This window comes from Eleutherodactylus coqui, chromosome 1 (assembly GCF_035609145.1).
Source record: "Eleutherodactylus coqui strain aEleCoq1 chromosome 1, aEleCoq1.hap1, whole genome shotgun sequence".
In the NCBI taxonomy this organism is placed as follows: Eukaryota; Metazoa; Chordata; class Amphibia; order Anura; family Eleutherodactylidae; genus Eleutherodactylus; species Eleutherodactylus coqui.
Window position 1 is genome coordinate 536645635 of NC_089837.1, and position 20215 is coordinate 536665849.

The 20215-nt window shown below is 52.8% G+C and overlaps 1 protein-coding gene across 5 annotated transcripts in view; it reads right to left on the reverse strand.

Moving 5' to 3' along the window:
* Window positions 1-1585: 1585 nt before the first annotated feature.
* The window catches only part of ARFIP2 (ADP ribosylation factor interacting protein 2), a 65088-nt gene continuing 46458 nt past the window's right edge, over window positions 1586-20215 (reverse strand). For 2 of the 5 annotated variants that reach the window (XM_066588574.1, XM_066588570.1), the window contains 5 exons: window positions 18652-18714; window positions 6488-6600; window positions 6042-6263; window positions 4887-5044; window positions 1587-1919 (listed from right to left, as the gene is read on the reverse strand). In XM_066588574.1, the coding sequence (XP_066444671.1) occupies window positions 1721-1919; window positions 4887-5044; window positions 6042-6263; window positions 6488-6600; window positions 18652-18714 (755 nt within the window). In that variant the 3' untranslated portion in view covers window positions 1587-1720. Of the gene's footprint in view, window positions 1920-4886; window positions 5045-6041; window positions 6264-6487; window positions 6601-18651; window positions 18715-20215 lie in introns of all 5 variants that reach the window. The other 3 variants (XM_066588571.1, XM_066588572.1, XM_066588573.1) reach the window with 3 other exon arrangements.

The window sequence follows — 20215 nt, forward strand, 5'->3', positions numbered from 1 at the left end:
TAGCCGTTAGATGGACGACACCGACCCCAGGGTGGCCAGAGGCCAGACACAAGATACAGAATGACAACAGAAGAACCACACTGACCGAGAAAATCAGCGTCCGCAGAGCGACCCCGGGGGGAGGGGGACGACAGCAGCGCGACCCCGGGGGGGGGGGGGGGGGAACGACGGCAGCGCGACCCGGGGGGGGGGGGGGGGGGGTGCGACGGCAGCGCGACCCCGGGGGGTGGGGGGGTCCTGACGGCAGCGCGACCCGGGGGGGGGGGGGGGGGGACGACGGCAGCGCGACCCCGGGGGGGACGGGGCGATGGCAGCGCGACCCCGGGGGGGGCGACGGCAGCGCGACCCCGGGGGGGGGGGGGGTTGGGCGACGGCAGCGCGACCCGGGGGGGGGGGGGGGGGGGGGGCGACGGCAGCGCGACCCCGGGGGGTGGGGGGCGACGGCAGCGCGACCCCGGGGGGGACGGGGGACGGGGCGATGGCAGCGCGACCCCGGGGGGGGCGACGGCAGCGCGACCCCGGGGGACGGGGGACGGGGCGACGGCAGCGCGACCCGGGGGGGGGGGGGGGGGCGACGGCAGCGCGACCCCGGGGGGTGGGGGGCGACGGCAGCGCGACCCCGGGGGGGGGGACGACGACGGCAGAGCGACCCCGGGGGGGGGGACGACGACGGCAGAGCGACCCCGGGGGGGGGGGGGGACGGCAGAGCGACCCCGGGGGACATGGGCAGAGCGACCACGCGGGACAAGGGCAGAGCGTCCCGGCGGCGTCGGCAGAGCGACCCGGGGGGGGGGGGGGGGGGACGACGGCAGCGCGACCCCGGGGGGGACGGGGGACGGGGCGATGGCAGCGCGACCCCGGGGGGGCGACGGCAGCGCGACCCCGGGGGGGGCGACGGCAGCGCGACCCCGGGGGACGGGGGACGGGGCGACGGCAGCGCGACCCGGGGGGGGGGGGGGGGGGGCGACGCAGCGCGACCCCGGGGGGGTGGGGGGCGACGGCAGCGCGACCCCGGGGGGGGGGGGGGGGGACGACGGCAGCGCGACCCCGGGGGGGGGGACGACGACGGCAGAGCGACCCCGGGGGGGGGGACGACGACGGCAGAGCGACCCCGGGGGGGGGGGGGGAACGGCAGAGCGACCCCGGGGGACATGGGCAGAGCGACCACGCGGGACAAGGGCAGAGCGTCCCCGGCGGCGTCGGCAGAGCGACCCCGGGGGACAAGGGCAGCGTCGGCAGAGCGACCCCAGGGGGACAAGGGCAGAGCGACCCCGGGGGACAAGGGCAGAGCGACCCCGGGGGACAAGGGCAGAGCGACCCCGGCAGCGTCCGCAGAGCACCCCCGGGGGTACAACGGCAGCGTCGGCAGAGCGTCCCCAGGGGGACAAGGGCAGAGCGACCCCGGGGGGACAAGGGCAGAGCGACCCCGGGGGACAAGGGCCAGAGCGACCCCGGCAGCGTCCGCAGAGCACCCCCGGGGGTACAACGGCAGCGTCGGCAGAGCGCCCCCCCCCCCCCCCACCCCCCCCCGCAGCGTCCGCAGAGCGCCCGGAGAATCTCGGCTGAGTTAGTAATGCATGAATATTCATTAGCGGCCACACCCTCTCCACATGCATGCTAATAGCCGATGTGTCATAGGATGGACGCACCCAAGAACTCCCCTTCCACTCCTTATCTTGCCCGTTTTCCTCAGTGGGGGTCAGTATCCGAGGACCATGGCCTACGGTGAAATGCATCTATGTACCTTGTTTTCCTGCAAGAAGCGCAGTTTGATGGTCACATCCCCTCGTAATTTCTCGTACTTGGTGCGATGCGCCTGGAAGTTCTGCTGGGCGATCTCAATGCGGCACAGAGTGGCGGCATCGCGTGGTCCTAGACTCAGCTCCTCCAAGTCAGCGCGGTAGGCATCGTACTCCAACCTGCAAGTCAACATCTCCAATCATCATGAACCGAAACGAAAACCGAAAAGAAGGCAGAAAGCGCCGGCGGACGGACACCGTGGGGTAACCCACAGGAGAAACCGGCAGGACTGGGCGACCGACGGCTCCCGTAGCCAGGTGACAGCAATGCACTAGTCGGAGGAGCAGTAATGGTCGGGGTCACTTGGAAGCAGCCAGCAACAATTACTTGTGGGACAAAGTGAGAAGATGGACAGAAGACTAGTAGATAACCAGGCATGTGGTGCGGGGCGGGCGGGCCAACGGTGCATGCAGCCTGTGAGGACATGGCGAGGATGCCACCGTGACACGCGCCGGAAGCAAGCATGAGAAAGTCTGGCTAGTGCGATCCGAAGGCCGGAGCGGCTGATAGGCATTACCAGTGATGCCATATTCCATCCGCCAGCCACACAGTGCATCAATCATTCCTGTCCGCTGGATCACCGCACCGGACCCTCCGCTCACGGAGAGCTGACGGGTCGCTCAGGACCTCCACTCTCTTGTGGGTTACCTTATGGAGGATCTTCCTCCAGCCCTTTCTTCATTATCCCAACCCGGCTGCCCCAGAGCATTGGTGTGGACAGATGGCCGTGACTGATGCCCTCCATCCTGGATGGCCGTACCGGATGGAGACTCTTCCCCACCCATATAGGGCCAACCAGGCTGTAGGGTGTCGTGGGGCACCACCCCACCAGGTCAGCCTATTCCTACATACTTATTGCTTCATCTCTTTGTACTTTGCAGTTGTGTAAAACCCTATGGAGATGTGCCCCCTAGAGGTCAGATCCTGTTACCCCCTGTGCCCGGTCTGCACATGAGTGTTCACTAGCCAGTGGCCCCCTAGAGGTCAGATCCTGCCACCCCCTGTGCCCGGCCTGTACATGAGTGTTCACTAGCCAGCGGCCCCCTAGAGGTCAGATCCTGCCACCCCCTGTGCCCGGCCTGTACATGAGTGTTCACTAGCCAGCGGCCCCCTAGAGGTCAGATCCTGTCACCCCCTGTGCCCGGCCTGTACATGAGTGTTCACTAGCCAGCGGCCCCCTAGAGGTCAGATCCTGTTATTCCCTGTGCCTGCTCCTCTACATGAGTGTTCACTAGCCAGCGGCCCCCTAGAGGTCAGATCCTGTCACCCCCTGTGCCCGGCCTGTACATGAGTGTTCTCTAGCCAGCGGCCCCTAGAGGTCAGATCCTGCCACCCCCTGTGCCCGGCCTCTACATGAGTGTTCACTAGCCAGCGGCCCCCTAGAGGTCAGATCCTGTCACCCCCTGTGCCCGGCCTGTACATGAGTGTTCTCTAGCCAGCGGCCCCCTAGAGGTCAGATCCTGCCACCCCCTGTGCCCGGCCTGTACATGAGTGTTCTCTAGCCAGCGGCCCCCTAGAGGTCAGATCCTGTCACCCCCTGTGCCCGGCCTGTACATGAGTGTTCTCTAGCCAGCGGCCCCCTAGAGGTCAGATCCTGTTACTCCTGTGTCCGACCTGTACATGAGTGTTCACTAGCCAGCGGCCCCCTAGAGGTCAGATCCTGTCACCCCCTGTGCCCGGTCTGTACATGAGTGTTCACTAGCCAGCGGCCCCCTAGAGGTCAGATCCTGTTATTCCCTGTGCCCGGCCTGTACATGAGTGTTCACTAGCCAGCGGCCCCTAGAGGTCAGATCCTGTTATTCCCTGTGCCTGCTCCTCTACATGAGTGTTCACTAGCCAGCGGCCCCCTAGAGGTCAGATCCTGTCACCCCCTGTGCCCGGCCTGTACATGAGTGTTCACTAGCCAGCGGCCCCCTAGAGGTCAGATCCTGTCACCCCCTGTGCCCGGCCTGTACATGAGTGTTCTCTAGCCAGCGGCCCCCTAGAGGTCAGATCCTGCCACCCCCTGTGCCCGGCCTGTACATGAGTGTTCACCAGCCAGCGGCCCCCTAGAGGTCAGATCCCGTTACCCCCTGTGCCCGGCCTGTACATGAGTGTTCTCTAGCCAGCGGCCCCCTAGAGGTCAGATCCTGTCACCCCCTGTGCCCGGCCTGTACATGAGTGTTCTCTAGCCAGCGGCCCCCTATAGTTCAGATCCGGTCACCCCCTGTGCCCGGCCTGTACATGTGTTCTCTTGCCAGCGGCCCCCTAGAGGTCAGATCCTGTCACCCCCTGTGCCCGGCCTGTACATGAGTGTTCTCTAGCCAGCGGCCCCCTAGAGGTCAGATCCTGTCACCCCCTGTGCCCGGCCTGTACATGAGTGTTCTCTAGCTGGGGGCTCAGGAGCACCTAGGGACTAGATCCTGACACTCATTGTGCCTGGCATGTACATGTGTTTTCTAGCCAGCGACCCCATACTCATGTACAGGCCGGGCACAGGGGGGTGGCAGGATCTGACCTCTAGGGGGCCGCTGGCTAGAGAACACTCATGTAGAGGATGGGCACAGGGGGTGGCAGGATCTGACCTCTAGGGGGCCGCTGGCTAGAGAACACTCATGTAGAGGCCGGGCACAGGGGGTGGCAGGATCTGACCTCTAGGGGGCCGCTGGCTAGAGAACACTCATGTACAGGCCGGGCACAGGGGGTGACAGGATCTGACCTCTAGGGGGCCGCTGGCTAGAGAACACTCATGTACAGGCCGGGCACAGGGGGTGGCAGGATCTGACCTCTAGGGGGCCGCTGGCTAGAGAACACTCATGTAGAGGCCGGGCACAGGGGGTAACAGAACCTGACCTCTAGGGGGCCGCTGGCTAGAGAACACTCATGTAGAGGACGGGCACAGGGGGTAACAGGATCTGACCTCTAGGGGGCCGCTGGCTAGAGAACAGAGGTCATATCCTAGGCAACCTGTCCATGGAAACTTCCAGCAAGGTAAGGGAACATCTACAGCAATTCTTGGAGAGGAGCATTACCTCGTTAGGACATCAAGCCATTAATTACTATGCTGAACAGACAGTGTATAATGCGGACATCGCGCCACTGATTACCTCGCCGTCTCGTACTGTTTCACAGTCATTAAGGTGTCCTCCATAGTTTTGTTTATCAGTGTGTTGATACTGGACACAAAGAAGTTCACCGCCCCAAGAAGGGTCTCCCCGTTCTTACACAGCAGCTTCTGGGTCTCCGCATTGTATCCGAACTCCTCCTAATGTGCAGCAAGAGTGAAAGAGGGGCCATCATTACTGATGAAGGCAGAGGAAAGTCCTAATACTATTATCCCAGGGGGCGGAGGGGCCCTGTACAGGCCACGGCGGCGGTGGAGGGGCCCTGTACAGGCCACGGCGGCGGTGGAGGCCGTAGAAGGAAGCTGTACAGTATATGGTGGTGACGATAAGGGGGAAGGTGTACAGGATATGATGGTGCTGGTGGTGGTAGAGGGACAGTGTACTGGTTATGGTGGCAGTAGAGGGAAGGTGGCCAGGGCATGGTGGTGGTTGTAGAGGGAAGATGGCCAGGGCATGGTGGTGGTTGTAGAGGGAAGATGGCCAGGGCATGGTGGTGGTTGTAGAGGGAAGGTGGACAGAGTATGGTGGTGATGGTTGTAGAGGGAAGGTGGCCAGGGTATGGTGGTGATGGTTGTAGAGGGAAGGTGGCCAGGGTATGGTGGTGGTGGTTGTAGAGGGAAGGTGGCCAGGGTATGGTGGTGGTGGTTGTAGAGGGAAGGTGGCCAGGGTATGGTGGTGGTGGTTGTAGAGGGAAGGTGGCCAGGGTATGGTGGTGGTGGTTGTAGAGGGAAGGTGGCCAGGGTATGGTGGTGGTGGTTGTAGAGGGAAGGTGGCCAGGGTATGGTGGTGGTGGTTGTAGAGGGAAGGTGGCCAGGGTATGGTGGTGATTGTAGAGGGAAGGTGGCCAGGGTATGGTGGTGATTGTAGAGGGAAGGTGGCCAGGGTATGGTGGTGGTTGTAGAGGGAAGGTGGACAGGGTATGGTGGTGGTTGTAGAGGGAAGGTGGACAGGGTATGGTGGTGATTGTGGAGGGAAGGTGGCCAGGGTATGGTGGTGGTTGTAGAGGGAAGGTGGACAGGGTATGGTGATGGTGGAGGGGATTTTCATGATGTTCTTAAGAAGCTGCTCCCAGGATATGGTGCTTAGGGGATACGATTGATGCTTTGGAGAGTAAGTTAGTTTCCTGGGGTCGCAAACCTGTAATTCTGGTGATTTCTGGCTAAGGTCAGAGAAGGCATCCCCGAGGGCCCTCTGTGTCTGCACCAGGCTGTAGAAGTGGGCCGTCAGAGCTCTGGCCAGCTGCAGGACCCCTTCATACTTCCGCTTAGTGTCTCTGAGTAGCTCAATTTGAGTCTCCAGCTCCAAGTCCACCGTACGAGACCCCCGGCCAAAGCGCTCTGAGATTAACTGCTTTGTGCACTGCAGGAAAGAGCAGGAAGTTAGTGACAGATATAGTGGGATACCGGGAGAGGTGGCACAGCGGGTGAGGGCAGCAAGTCAGACAGGGCTGCACAGAGTACAACAGTAGGAAAAGCAGGCGGAGGCGGGAAGGCGGCAGAGCAGCAGAAAAGGCGGCAGAGCAGCGGGGAAGGAGGCAGAGCGGCGGGGAAGGCGTGATTTACAGTATTTGAAATGTCTCTTACTTTATATGTGTTGATCCCCCATTTTTTCACCATGTCAAACTTTTCCACAGCTAAACCCCGGGACAGCTCCTCCGATGTGAGCGAGGGGTGCGAGGTTGGCTGAGACATGGATCCTTGAAAAGAAGACATTGCAATCTCACTCTCTAATGAAGAACACGGCATGATCACAATCACTGCTTGCAATATCGTTTAAAAAGACCCCTAGATCCCACAAGGGGTCGGTCAGCTAGGGTTTATAGATGTGGTGATGGAGTACAAGCCGCAGGTCCTGAATAATCTCCTCTTGTGATGTGTGACTCCTGGCATCCTACTCACAACATTTCTCCAGGCTTTGGCTACTGAAAGTCAGATCATAGCAGGTCGCCAGCTGCATAGTCCACCAATGCTGCACCTCCCCAACCAGCGAGCCGGGTGCCTACGTTCCACACATGTGGTACTGTATTCTGGGTCATCAAACTACCATGTAAAGCAGCGGATGCGAGGGTCACATGATAAAATGCGCAACTAATAAGGGAGAGGGCACGAATATGACGCCTCGGTATTACTAATACAGGTCTAAGTACTAGTTCTACAACTACCTAAAGCTCCCTAATGTTTACCTGAGTCTCTATCATGATTGGCTATCCTGCAGGCCGCTGACTGGCTGGGAGAAATGAGCGGAGTTCTGGGAAAACTGAAAATGTGGGGCAGAGCTTCTAAAGAAGCACAAAGGATCAGGAGGAACATAGAAGATTGAGGGAAAACCGGAAGGAGAAACCGTTCAAAAGAACAGAAGACAAGTGTGCAAGATAGGAAGTATGGCAGATGAGAAAGAAGATATGTGGAGAGGAAATGGAACATGCATGAGAAGATGGAGAGGAGGAGTGGTGTAGAAAGAAGAAGGAAAGAGTGATGACCCGGGAGGAGAAGAAGAGTGAGATGGATGAGAGATGTGGATAGGAGAAGAAAGGAGTAATGGTGCAGAAGGAAGAAGAGAAGAGTGAGATGGATGAGAGATGTGGATAGGAGAAGAAAGGAGTTATGGTGCAGGAGGAGGAGAAGAGTGAGATGGATGAGAGATGTGGATAGGAGAAGAAAGGAGTAATGGTGCAGGAGGAGGAGAAGAGTGAGATGAATGAGAGATGTGGATAGAAGAAGGAAGGAGAAATGGTGCAGGAGGAGGAGAAGAGTGAGATGAATGAGAGATGTGGATAGAAGAAGGAAGGAGAAATGGTGCAGGAGGAGGAGAAGAGTGAGATGGATGAGAGATGTGGATAGGAGAAGAAAGGAGTTATGATGCAGAAGGAGGAAGAGAAGAGTGAGATGGATGAGAGATGTGGATAGGAGAAGAAAGGAGTTATGGTGCAGGAGGAGGAAGAGAAGAGTGAGATGGATGAGAGATGTGGATAGGAGAAGAAAAGAGTTATGGTGCAGAAGGAGGAAGAGAAGAGTGAGATGGATGAGAGATGTGGATAGAAGAAGGAAGGAGAAATGGTGCAGGAGGAGGAGAAGAGTGAGATGGATGAGAGATGTGGATAGGAGAAGAAAGGAGTAATGGTGCAGGAGGAGGAGAAGAGTGAGATGGATGAGAGATGTGGATAGGAGAAGAAAGGAGTTATGGTTGCAGGAGGAGGAAGAGAAGAGTGAGATGGATGAGAGATGTGGATAGAAGAAGGAAGGAGTAATGGTGTGAGGGGGAGAAGAGTAAGATGGATGAGAGATGTGGATAGAAGGAAGGCGTTATAGTGCAGGATGGGGAGAAGAGTGGGATGGATGAGAGATGTGGATAGAAGAAGGAAGGAGTAATGGTGCAGGAGGAGGAGAAGAGTGAGATGGATGATAGATGTGGATAGAAGAAGGAAGGAGTAATGGTGCAGGAGGAGGAGAAGAGTGAGATGGATGAGAGATGTGGATAGAAGGAAGGCGTTATAGTGCAGGATGGGGAGAAGAGTGGGATGGATGAGAGATGTGGATAGAAGCAGGAAGGAGAAATGGTGCAGGAGGAGGAAGAGAAGAGTGAGATGGATGATAGATGTGGATAGAAGAAGGAAGGAGTAATGGTGCAGGAGGAGGAGAAGAGTGAGATGGATGAGAGATGTGGATAGAAGAAGGAAGGAGTAATGGTGCAGGAGGAGGAGAAGAGTGAGATGGATGATAGATGTGGATAGAAGAAGGAAGGAGTAATGGTGCAGGAGGAGGAGAAGAGTGAGATGGATGATAGATGTGGATAGAAGAAGGAAGGAGTAATGGTGCAGGAGGAGGAGAAGAGTGAGATGGATGAGAGATGTGGATAGAAGGAAGGCGTTATAGTGCAGGATGGGGAGAAGAGTGGGATGGATGAGAGATGTGGATAGAAGCAGGAAGGAGAAATGGTGCAGGAGGAGGAAGAGAAGAGTGAGATGGATGATAGATGTGGATAGAAGAAAGGCGTTATAGTGCAGGATGGGGAGAAGAGTGGGATGGATGAGAGATGTGGATAGAAGCAGGAAGGAGAAATGGTGCAGGAGGAGGAAGAGAAGAGTGAGATGGATGATAGATGTGGATAGAAGAAGGAAGGAGTAATGGTGCAGGAGGAGGAGAAGAGTGAGATGGATGAGAGATGTGGATAGAAGAAGGAAGGAGTAATGGTACATGAGGAGGAGAAGAGTGAGATGGATGAGAGATGTGGATAGGAAGAAGGAAGGAGAAATGGTGCAGGAGAAGGAGGAGAAGAGTGAGATGGATGAGAAATGTGGATAGAAGAAGGAAGGAGTAATGGTGCAGAAGGAGGAAGAGAAGAGTGAGATGGATGAGAGATGTGGATAGAAGAAGGAAGGAGAAATGGTGCAGGAGAAGGAGAAGAGTGAGATGGATGAGAAATGTGGATAGAAGAAGGAAGGAGTAATGGTGCAGGAGGAGGGGAAGAGTGGGATGGATGAGAGATGTGGATAGTAAAAATGAGTAATGGTGCAGGAGGAGGAGGAGAAGAGTGAGATGGATGAGAGATGTGGATAAAAGAAGGAAGGAGTAATGGTGCAGGAGGAGGAGAAGAGTGAGATGGATGAGACATGTGGATAGGAAAAAGGAGTAATGGTGAAGGAGCAGGAAGAGAAGAGTGAGATAGATGAGAGATGTGGATAGAAGAAGGAGTAATGGTGCAGGAGGAGGAAGAGAAGAGTGAGATGAATGAGAGATGTGGATAGAAGAAGGAAGGAGTAATGGTGCAGGAGGAGAAGAGTGAGATGGATGAGAGATGTGGATAGGAGAAGAAAGGCGTTATGGTGCAGGAGAAGGAAGAGAAGAGTGAGATGAATGAGAGATGTGGATAGAAGAAGGAAGGAGTAATGGTGTGAGGGGGAGAAGAGTAAGATGGATGAGAGATGTGGATAGAAGGAAGGCGTTATAGTGCAGGATGGGGAGAAGAGTGGGATGGATGAGAGATGTGGATAGAAGCAGGAAGGAGAAATGGTGCAGGAGGAGGAAGAGAAGAGTGAGATGGATGATAGATGTGGATAGAAGAAGGAAGGAGTAATGGTGCAGGAGGAGGAGAAGAGTGAGATGGATGAGAGATGTGGATAGAAGAAGGAAGGAGTAATGGTGCATGAGGAGGAGAAGAGTGAGATGGATGAGAGATGTGGATAGGAGAAGAAAGGAGTTATGGTGCAGGAGGAGGAAGAGAAGAGTGAGATGAATAAGAGATGTGGATAGGAAGAAGGAAGGAGAAATGGTGCAGGAGAAGGAGGAGAAGAGTGAGATGGATGAGAAATGTGGATAGAAGAAGGAAGGAGTAATGGTGCAGAAGGAGGAAGAGAAGAGTGAGATGGATGAGAGATGTGGATAGAAGAAGGAAGGAGAAATGGTGCAGGAGAAGGAGAAGAGTGAGATGGATGAGAAATGTGGATAGAAGAAGGAAGGAGTAATGGTGCAGGAGGAGGGGAAGAGTGGGATGGATGAGAGATGTGGATAGGAAAAATGAGTAATGGTGCAGGAGGAGGAGGAGAAGAGTGAGATGGATGAGAGATGTGGATAAAAGAAGGAAGGAGTAATGGTGCGGGAGGAGGAGAAGAGTGGGATGGATGAGAGATGTGGATAGGAAAAATGAGTAATGGTGCAGGAGGAGGAGGAGAAGAGTGAGATGGATGAGAGATGTGGATAAAAGAAGGAAGGAGTAATGGTGCAGGAGGAGGAGAAGAGTGAGATGGATGAGACATGTGGATAGGAAAAAGGAGTAATGGTGAAGGAGCAGGAAGAGAAGAGTGAGATAGATGAGAGATGTGGATAGAAGAAGGAGTAATGGTGCAGGAGGAGGAAGAGAAGAGTGAGATGAATGAGAGATGTGGATAGAAGAAGGAAGGAGTAATGGTGCAGGAGGAGAAGAGTGAGATGGATGAGAGATGTGGATAGGAGAAGAAAGGCGTTATGGTGCAGGAGAAGGAAGAGAAGAGTGAGATGAATGAGAGATGTGGATAGAAGAAGGAAGGAGTAATGGTGTGAGGGGGAGAAGAGTAAGATGGATGAGAGATGTGGATAGAAGGAAGGCGTTATAGTGCAGGATGGGGAGAAGAGTGGGATGGATGAGAGATGTGGATAGAAGCAGGAAGGAGAAATGGTGCAGGAGGAGGAAGAGAAGAGTGGGATGGATGAGAGATGTGGATAGAAGCAGGAAGGAGAAATGGTGCAGGAGGAGGAGAAGAGTGAGATTGATGAGAGATGTGGACAGAAGGAAGGAGAAATGGTGTAGGAGGAGGAGGAGAAGAGTGAGATGGATGAGAGATGTGGATAGAAGAAGGAAAGAGTAATGGTGCAGGAGGAGAAGGAGAAGAGTGAGATGGATGAGAGATATGGATAGAAAAAGGAGTAATGGTGCAGGAGGAGGAGGAGAAGAGTGAGATGGATGAGAGATGTGGATAAAAGAAGGAAGGAGTAATGATGCAGGAGGAGAAGAGTGAGATGGATGAGAGATGTGGATAGGAAAAAGGAGTAATGGTGCAGGATGGGGAGAAGAGTGAGATGGAGGAGAGATGTGGATAGGAAGAAGGAAGGAGTAATGGTGAAAGAGGAGGAAGAGAAGAGTGAGATGGATGAGAGATGTGGATAGGAAAAAGGAGCAATGGTGCAGGATGGGGAGAAGAGTGAGATGGATGGGAGATGTGGATAGAAGAATGGAGGAGTAATGGTGCAGGATGGGGAGAAGAGTGAGATGGATGAGAGATGTGGATAGTAGAGAGAAAGAGTAATGGTGCAGGAGGAGGAGGAGAAAAGTAAGATGGATGAAAGATGTGGATAGAAGAAGGAAGAAGTAATGGTGGAAGAGCAGGAAGAGAAGAGTGAGATAGATGAGAGATGTGGATAGAAGAAGGAATGAGTTATGGTGCAGGAGGAGGAAGAGAAGAGTGAGATGGATGAGAGATGTGGATAGAAGAAGGAAGGAGAATTGGTGCAGGAGGAGGAGAAGAGTGAGATGGATGAGAGATGTGGATAGAAGAAGGAAGGAGTAATGGCGCAGGAGGAGGAAGAGAAGAGTGAGACGGAAGAGAATTGTGGATAGAAGACGGAAGGAGTAATGGTGCAGGAGGAGGAAGAGAAGAGTGAGATGGATGAGAGATGTGGATAGTAGAGAGAAAGAGTAATGGTGCAGGAGGAGAAGAGCGAGATGGATGAGAGATGTGGATAGAAGAAGGAAGGAGTAATGGTGCAGGAGGAGGAAGAGAAGAGTGAGACGGAAGAGAATTGTGGATAGAAGACGGAAGGAGTAATGGTGCAGGAGGAGGAAGAGAAGAGCGAGATGGATGAGAGATGTGGATAAAAGAAGGAAGGAGTAATGGTGCAGGAGGAGGAGGAGAAAAGTAAGATGGATGAAAGATGTGGATAGAAGAAGGAAGGAGTAATGGTGGAGGAGCAGGAAGAGAAGAGTGAGATAGATGAGAGAGGTGGATAGAAGAAGGAATGAGTTATGGTGCAGGAGGAGGAGAAGAGTGAGATGGATGAGAGATGTGGATAGAAGAAGGAAGGAGAAATGGTGCAGGAGGAGGAAGAGAAGAGTGAGATGGATGAGAGATGTGGATAGAAGAAGGAAGGAGTAATGGTGTGAGGGGGAGAAGAGTAAGATGGATAAGAGATGTGGATAGAAGGAAGGCGTTATGGTGCAGGATGGGGAGAATAGTGGGATGGATGAGAGATGTGGATAGAAGAAGGAAGGAGTAATGGTGCAGGAGGAGGAGAAGAGTGAGATGGATGAGAGATGTGGATAGAAGAAGGAAGGAGTAATGGTGCAGGAGGAGGAAGAGAAGAGTGAGACGGAAGAGAATTGTGGATAGAAGACGGAAGGAGTAATGGTGCAGGAGGAGGAAGAGAAGAGTGAGACGGAAGAGAGATTTGGATAGAAGAAGGAAGGAGTTATAGTGCAGGAGGAGGAGAAGAGTGAGATGGATGAGAGATGTGGATAGTAGAGAGAAAGAGTAATGGTGCAGGAGGAGGAGGAGAACAGTAAGATGAATGAAAGATATGGATAGAAGAAGGAAGGAGTAATGGTGGAGAAGCGGGAAGAGAAGAGTGAGATAGATGAGAGATGTGGATAGAAGAAGGAAGGAGTTATGGTGCAGGAGGAGGAAGAGAAGAGTGAGACGGAAGAGAGATTTGGATAGAAGAAGGAAGGAGTTATGGTGCAGGAGGAGGAGAACAGTGAGATGGATGAGAGATGTGGATAGAAGAAGGAATGAGTAATGGTGCAGGAGGAGGAGAAGAGTGAGATGGATGAGAGATTTGCATAGAAGAAGAAAGGAGAAATGGTGCAGGAGGAGGAAGAGAAGAGTGAGATGGATGAGAGATGTGGATAGAAGAAGGAAGGAGTAATGGTGTGAGGGGGAGAAGAGTAAGATGGATGAGAGATGTGGATAGAAGGAAGGCGTTATGGTGCAGGATAGGGAGAATAGTGGGATGGATGAGAGATGTGGATAGAAGAAGCAAGAAGTAATGGTGGAGGAGCAGGAAGAGAAGAGTGAGATAGATGAGAGATGTGGATAGAAGAAGGAAGGAGTAATGGTGCAGGAGGAGGAAGAGAAGAGTGAGAGGGATGAGAGATGTGGATAGTAGAGAGAAAGAGTAATGGTGCAGGAGGAGGAGAAGAGTGAGATGGATGAGAGATGTGGATAGAAGAAGGAAGGAGTAATGGTGCAGGAGGAGGAAGAGAAGAGTGAGATAGATGAGAGATGTGGATAGGAAAAAGGAGTAATAGTGCAGGAGGAGGAGGAGGAGGAGAAGAGTGAGATAGATGAGAGATGTGGATAGAAGAAGGAAGGAGTAATGGTGAAGGAGGAGGAAGAGAAGAGTGAGATAGATGAGAGATGTGGATAGAAGAAGGAAGGAGTAATGGTGCAGGAGGAGGAAGAGAAGAGTGAGAGGGATGAGAGATGTGGATAGTAGAGAGAAAGAGTAATGGTGCAGGAGGAGGAGAAGAGTGAGATGGATGAGAGATGTTGATAGGAAAAAGGAGTAATAGTGCAGGAGGAGGAGGAGGAGAAGAGTGAGATGGATGAGAGATGTGGATAGAAGAAGGAAGGAGTAATGGTGCAGGAGGAGGAAGAGAAGAGTGAGATAGATGAGAGATGTGGATAGGAAAAAGGAGTAATAGTGCAGGAGGAGGAGGAGGAGGAGAAGAGTGAGATGGATGAGAGATGTGGATAGAAGAAGGAAGGAGTAATGGTGAAGGAGGAGGAAGAGAAGAGTGAGATAGATGAGAGATGTGGATAGGAAAAATGAGTAATAGTGCAGGAGGAGGAGGAGAAGAAGAGTGAGATGGATGAGAGATGTGGATAGAAGAAAAAGGGAGTAATGGTGCAGGAGAAGGAAGAGAAGTGTGAGATGGATGAGTAATGTGGATAGTAGAGAAAAAGAGTAATGTGCAGGAGGGGGAAGAGAATAGCAAGATTGATGAGCGATGTGGATAGAAGAAGGAAGGAGAAATTGTGCGGGAGGAGGACAAAAAGAGCGAGATGGGTTAGAGATGTGGATAGAAGGAAGGAGTAATGGTATGGGAGGAGGAGGAGAAGAGTAAGATTGATGAGAGATGTGGATAGGCAGAAGGTGTATTGGTGCGGAGGGAGAATAGTGAGATTGATGAAACATGCAGTTAGAAGAAGCAAGGAGTAATGGTGCAGGAGGAGGAAGAGAAAAGTAAGATGCATGAGAGATGTGGATAGAAGCAAGGAGTAATTGTGCAAAAAGAGGAGAAGAAATGTGAGATGGAGACAGAAGAAGGAAGAAGTAATGGTGCGGAGGGAGAATAGTGAGATGGATGAAAGAAGCAGACAGAAGAAGGAAGGAGTAACGGCGTAAGGGGAGGAGAAGAAGAGTGAGATGGATGAGAGATGTGGATAGAAGAAGGAAAGAGTAATGGTGCAGGAGGAGGAAGAGAAGAGCGAGATGGATGAGAGATGTGGATAGAAGGAGGAAGGAGTAACGGCGTAGGAAGAGGAGAGGAAGAGTGAGATGGATGAGAGATGTGGATAGAAGGAGGAAGGAGTAATGGTGTAGGGGAGGAAGAGAAGAGTGCGATGAACGAGAGATGTGGATAGAAGGAAGGAGTAATGGTGCAAGAGGAGGAGAAGAAGAGCGAGATGGATGAGAGATGTGGATAGAAGAAGGAAGGAGTAATAGCGCAGGAGGAGGAGGAGGAGAAGAGTGAGATGGATGAGAGATTTGGATAGGAAGAAGGAAGGTGGAATGGTGCAGGAGGAGAAGAAGAGTGAGATGGATGAGAGATGTGGATAGAAGAAGGAAGGGGTAATGGTACGGGAGGAGGAAGAGAAGAGTAAGATAGATGAGCGATGTGGATAGGAAGAAGGTGTAATGGTGTGGAGGGAGAATAGTGAGATGGATGAATGAAGCAGACAAAAGAAGGAAGGAGTAACGGCATAGAAGGAGAATAGTGAGATTGATGAAAGATGCAGTTAGAAGAAGCAAGAAGTAATGGTGCAGGAGGAGAAAGAGAAGAGTGAGATGGATGAGAGATGTGGATAGAAGGAAGGAGTAATGGTGGAGGAGCAGGAAGAGAACAGTAAGATGGATGAGAGATGTGGATAGAAGGAAGGAGTAATTGTGCAAGAAGAGGAGAAGAAATGTGAGATGGAGACAGAAGAAGGAAGAAGTAATGGTGCGGAGGGAGAATAGTGAGATAGATGAAAGAAGCAGACAGAAGAAGGAAGGAGTAACGGTATAGGAGGAGGAGGAAAAGAAGAGTGAGATTGATGAGAGATGTGGATCGTAAAAAGGAAGGAGTAATGGTGCGGGAACAGGAAGAGAAGAGTGAGATGGATGAGAGATGTGGATAGGAAGAAGGAAGGAGCAATGGTGTTGGAGGAGAAGAGTAAGATGGATGAGAGATGTGGATAGTATGAAGGAAGTAGTAATGGTGCGGGAGGAAGAGGAGAAAAGTAAGATGGATGAGAGATGTGGATAGGAAGAAGGAAGGAGTAACGGTGTAGGAGGAGAAGAAGAAGAGTGAGGTGGATGAGAGATGCAGACAGAAGAAGGAAGGAGTAATGGTGTAGGGGGAGGAGGAAGAGGAGGAGGAGAACAAGAGTGAGATGATGAGAGATGTGGATAGGAAGGAGTAATGGTGCAGGAGGGGAATAAGAGTGAGATGGAGGAGTAATGTGGATAGAAGAGGGAAAGAGTAATGGTGCAGGAGGAGGAAGAGAAGAGCAAGATTGATGAGCGATGAGGATAGAAGAAGGATGGAGTAATGGTATGGGAGAAGGAGGAGAGGAAGAGTGAGATAGATGAGAGAGTTGGATAGAAGAAGGAAGGAGTAATGGTGCAGGAGGAGGAAGAGAAGAGTAATATTGATGAGAGATTTGGATAGGAAGAAAGAGTAATGGTGCAGGAGGAGAAGAGTAAGATGGATGAGAGATGCAGACAGAAGAAGGAAGGAGTAATGGTGCGGGAGGAGGAGAAGAGCGAGATGGATGCGAGATGTGGACAGAAGAAGGAAGGAGTAACGTTGTAGGAGGAGGAGAAGAAGAAGAGTGAGATGGATGAGAGATGCAGACAGAAGAAGGAAAGAGTAATGGCGTAGGGGGAGGTGGAAGAGGAGGAGGAGGACAAGAGTGAGATGGATGGATGACGGATGTGGATAGAATAAAGAGGAATGGTGCAGGAGGAGGGGGAGAAAAACAAGATGGATGAGAGATGCAGACAGAAGAAGGAAGGAGTAATGGTGCAGGAGGAGGAGAAGAGTGAGATGGATGAGAGATGTGGATAGAAGAAGGAAGGAGTAATGGTGCAGGAGGAGGAGAACAGTGAGATGGATGAGAGATGTGGATAGAAGAAGGAAGGAGTAATGGTGCAGGAGGAGGAGAACAGTGAGATGGATGAGAGATGTGGATAGAAGAAGGAAGCAGTAATGGTGTGAGGGGGAGACAGATGAGAACAGCGAGAAGATGTGGATAGATAACACAAAAGGAGAAAGGACAATGATGCAAAAGGAGAAAATAATGATGGGTGCGAGGCAGGAAACAAAAGAAGAACAGAATGAAAGAAGAAAAGAGTCAGACAAATCATGAAGTACAGATGAATTTCCTCCCTGAGTCTCATATCACCAGTATCACACTATAAGGGGACAAGCAAGAGAATAAGAGACCCCCTCACTGACCTCTGGTGCATCAGGGCCATCTCCACGCCATCATTCATGGTGTCCATGAACAGTAGACCCCATGCCTGACCCCTGGTAGACTGGGGACCATCCTCATGCTCCGGCTCTACCCCTAACTAGTGCTTCAGAATTCAGAGTTTGCCAAATTGTAATATCTGGAATACTGTGTCCAGTTCTGGGCACCCCACTTTATACAAGACAGACAAACTGGAGCAAGTTCAGAGAAGAGTTACCAAGATGGTGAGCGGTCTGCAAATCATGTCCTATGAGGAACGGTTAAAGGATCTGGGAATGTTTAGCAGAAGAGAAGGCTGAGAGGAGACTTAATAGCGGTCTACAAATATCTGAAGGGCTGTCACAGTGCAGAGGGATCAGCCCTATTCTCATCTGCACAAGGAAAGACTAGAAGCAATGGGATGAAACTGAAAGGGAGGAGACACAGATTAGATATTAGACAGTGAGGGGATCAATGAGTGGAACAGGTTACCACTGGAGGTGGTGAGTTCTCCTTCAATGGAAGTGTTCAGAGGCCAGACAGACATCTGTCTGGGATGATTTAGTGATCCTGCACTGAGCAGGGGGTTGGACCCGATGACCCCGGAGGTCCCGATGACCCTAACATTCTATGAGTCTATGATAATAAAAAGGAACAGTTGTGATTGGGACAAACCCAGAGGTGACCCGCATCTGGTGAAGCTGCAAAATAAGCCCTATCCAGACACATGCAAACGACCAGCTACCCACTCCTGGTGGCCACCTCCATAGACTTCAGTGGGATCTGCCATCTGAGCTTCCACAATGCACTGGACCCAGGAAACAGTAAAGCATCAGAATTATGACTGCAGCTCTGGATGTGGCTGGAGTATAAAAGACATGCTGGGTAAACTCCAGGTCAATAACACAACACAAGGTCAATAAAGTAAAGAAGTCAAAAAGTTACTCGGCGTCACATGTCGTAATTATCCTGTGAAAGGCCAGAAAAACCTTGTTTACGGGAACACTTTTCTTTCAGGAAGAGCATAAGCCCCTCAAAAAGAAGAAGTAACTGCCCCGATGACATCAGAGGGAAAGGAAAAATAGCCCCGATGACATCACAGAGAAGGAAAATAGCCCCGATGACATCACAGAGAAGGAAAATAGCCCCGATGACATCACAGAGAAGGAAAATAGCCCCGATAAGGGAAGATACCAAATCCGCACTTCAGGCTGAATGCATACAATCCACATCTGTATTCCCTGAGACGCCACTGATCTCTAGAGTGGGGGTCCCGGCCGCTCCTCACTAGGCAGGTACGAGGAGCCTGGAGGGAGCCCATAGAGACCGCTGAGAACAGCGCTGAAACAGGATGCTGGGGCAGAAATATTAAAATACAAGTGGTGATTAGGCGAATCCCAGCGTAAATCGTGGATTTGGTGAAACGGAAAAAAAGACTTTTAGATGCAGTGAGAAGTAGCAGCAGAAGTAAAGGGTTAATAGTGGCCATAGCAGAAGCATAAGACTAGGGCAGATAGGCCCGTGCATAGAGCCGCTCAGGCTATGTATACTGACAATGACCTTGTCCCTCTGCACTCAGGAACCGCAGTCCGAGGTAGTTGGGATTACACCGCACCGCAGGCCCTAAACAAAACCAGACAGCGAGAAACGTCAGCGGTGAGGACCACAGAGGGATCATCAATACAACCACAAGTCACCCCTCTGATGTGCAGCGCCACCCTGATCACCGGCTCTATGTGACCGACGGGTCACAACATGGTCTAACACTAGTGTGGTAACCCCTACACCCGCCATTGTGGTAACCCCTACACCCGCCAACATGGTGAGCGTGGTAACCCCTACACCCGCCAACATGATGAGCGTGGTAACCCCCTACACCCGCCAACATGGTGAGCGTGGTAACCCCTACACCCGCCAACATGATGAGCGTGGTAACCCCCTACACCCGCCAACATGGCGAACGTGGTAAGCCCTACACCCGCCATTGTGGTAACCCCCTACACCCGCCAACATGATGAGCGTGGTAACCCCTACACCCGCCAACATGATGAGCGTGGTAACCCCCTACACCCGCCAACATGGCGAACGTGGTAAGCCCTACACCCGCCAACATGGCGAACGTGGTAAGCCCTACACCCGCCATTGTGGTAACCCATACACCCGCCAACATGGTGAGCGTGGTAACCCCTACACCCGCCAACATGATGAGCGTGGTAACCCCTACACCCGCCAACATGATGAGCGTGGTAACCCCTACACCCGCCAACATGATGAGCGTGGTAACCCCCTACACCCGCCAACATGATGAGCGTGGTAACCCCCTACACCCGCCAACATGATGAGCATGGTAACCCCCTACACCCGCCAACATGGCGAACGTGGTAAGCCCTACACCCGCCATTGTGGTAACCCATACACCCGCCAACATGGTGAGCGTGGTAACCCCTACACCCGCCAACATGATGAGCGTGGTAACCCCCTACACCCGCCAACATGATGAGCATGGTAACCCCCTACACCCGCCAACATGGCGAACATGGTAAGCCCTACACCCGCCATTGTGGTAACCCGTACACCCGCCAACATGATGAGCGTGGTAACCCCTACACCCGCCAACATGATGAGCGTGGTAACCCCTACACCCGCCAACATGGCGAACGTGGTAAGCCCTACACCCGCCATTGTGGTAACCCGTACACCCGCCAACATGATGAGCGTGGTAACCCCTACACCCGCCAACATGATGAGTGTGGTAACCCCCTACACCTGCCAACATGATGAGCGTGGTAACCCCCTACACCCGCCAACATGGCGAACGTGGTAAGCCCTACACCCACCATTGTGGTAACCCCCTACACCCGCCAACATGGTGAACGTGGTAAGCCCTACACCCGCCAACATGGTGAGCGTGGTAACCCCTACACCCGCCAACATGGTGAACGTGGTAACCCCTACACCCGCCAACATGGTGAACGTGGTAACCCCTACACCCGCCAACATGGTGAACGTGGTAACCCCTACACCCGCCAACATGGTGAACGTGGTAACCCCCTACACCCGCCAACATGGTGAACGTGGTAACCCCCTACACCTGCCAACATGGTGAACGTGGTAAGCCCTACAC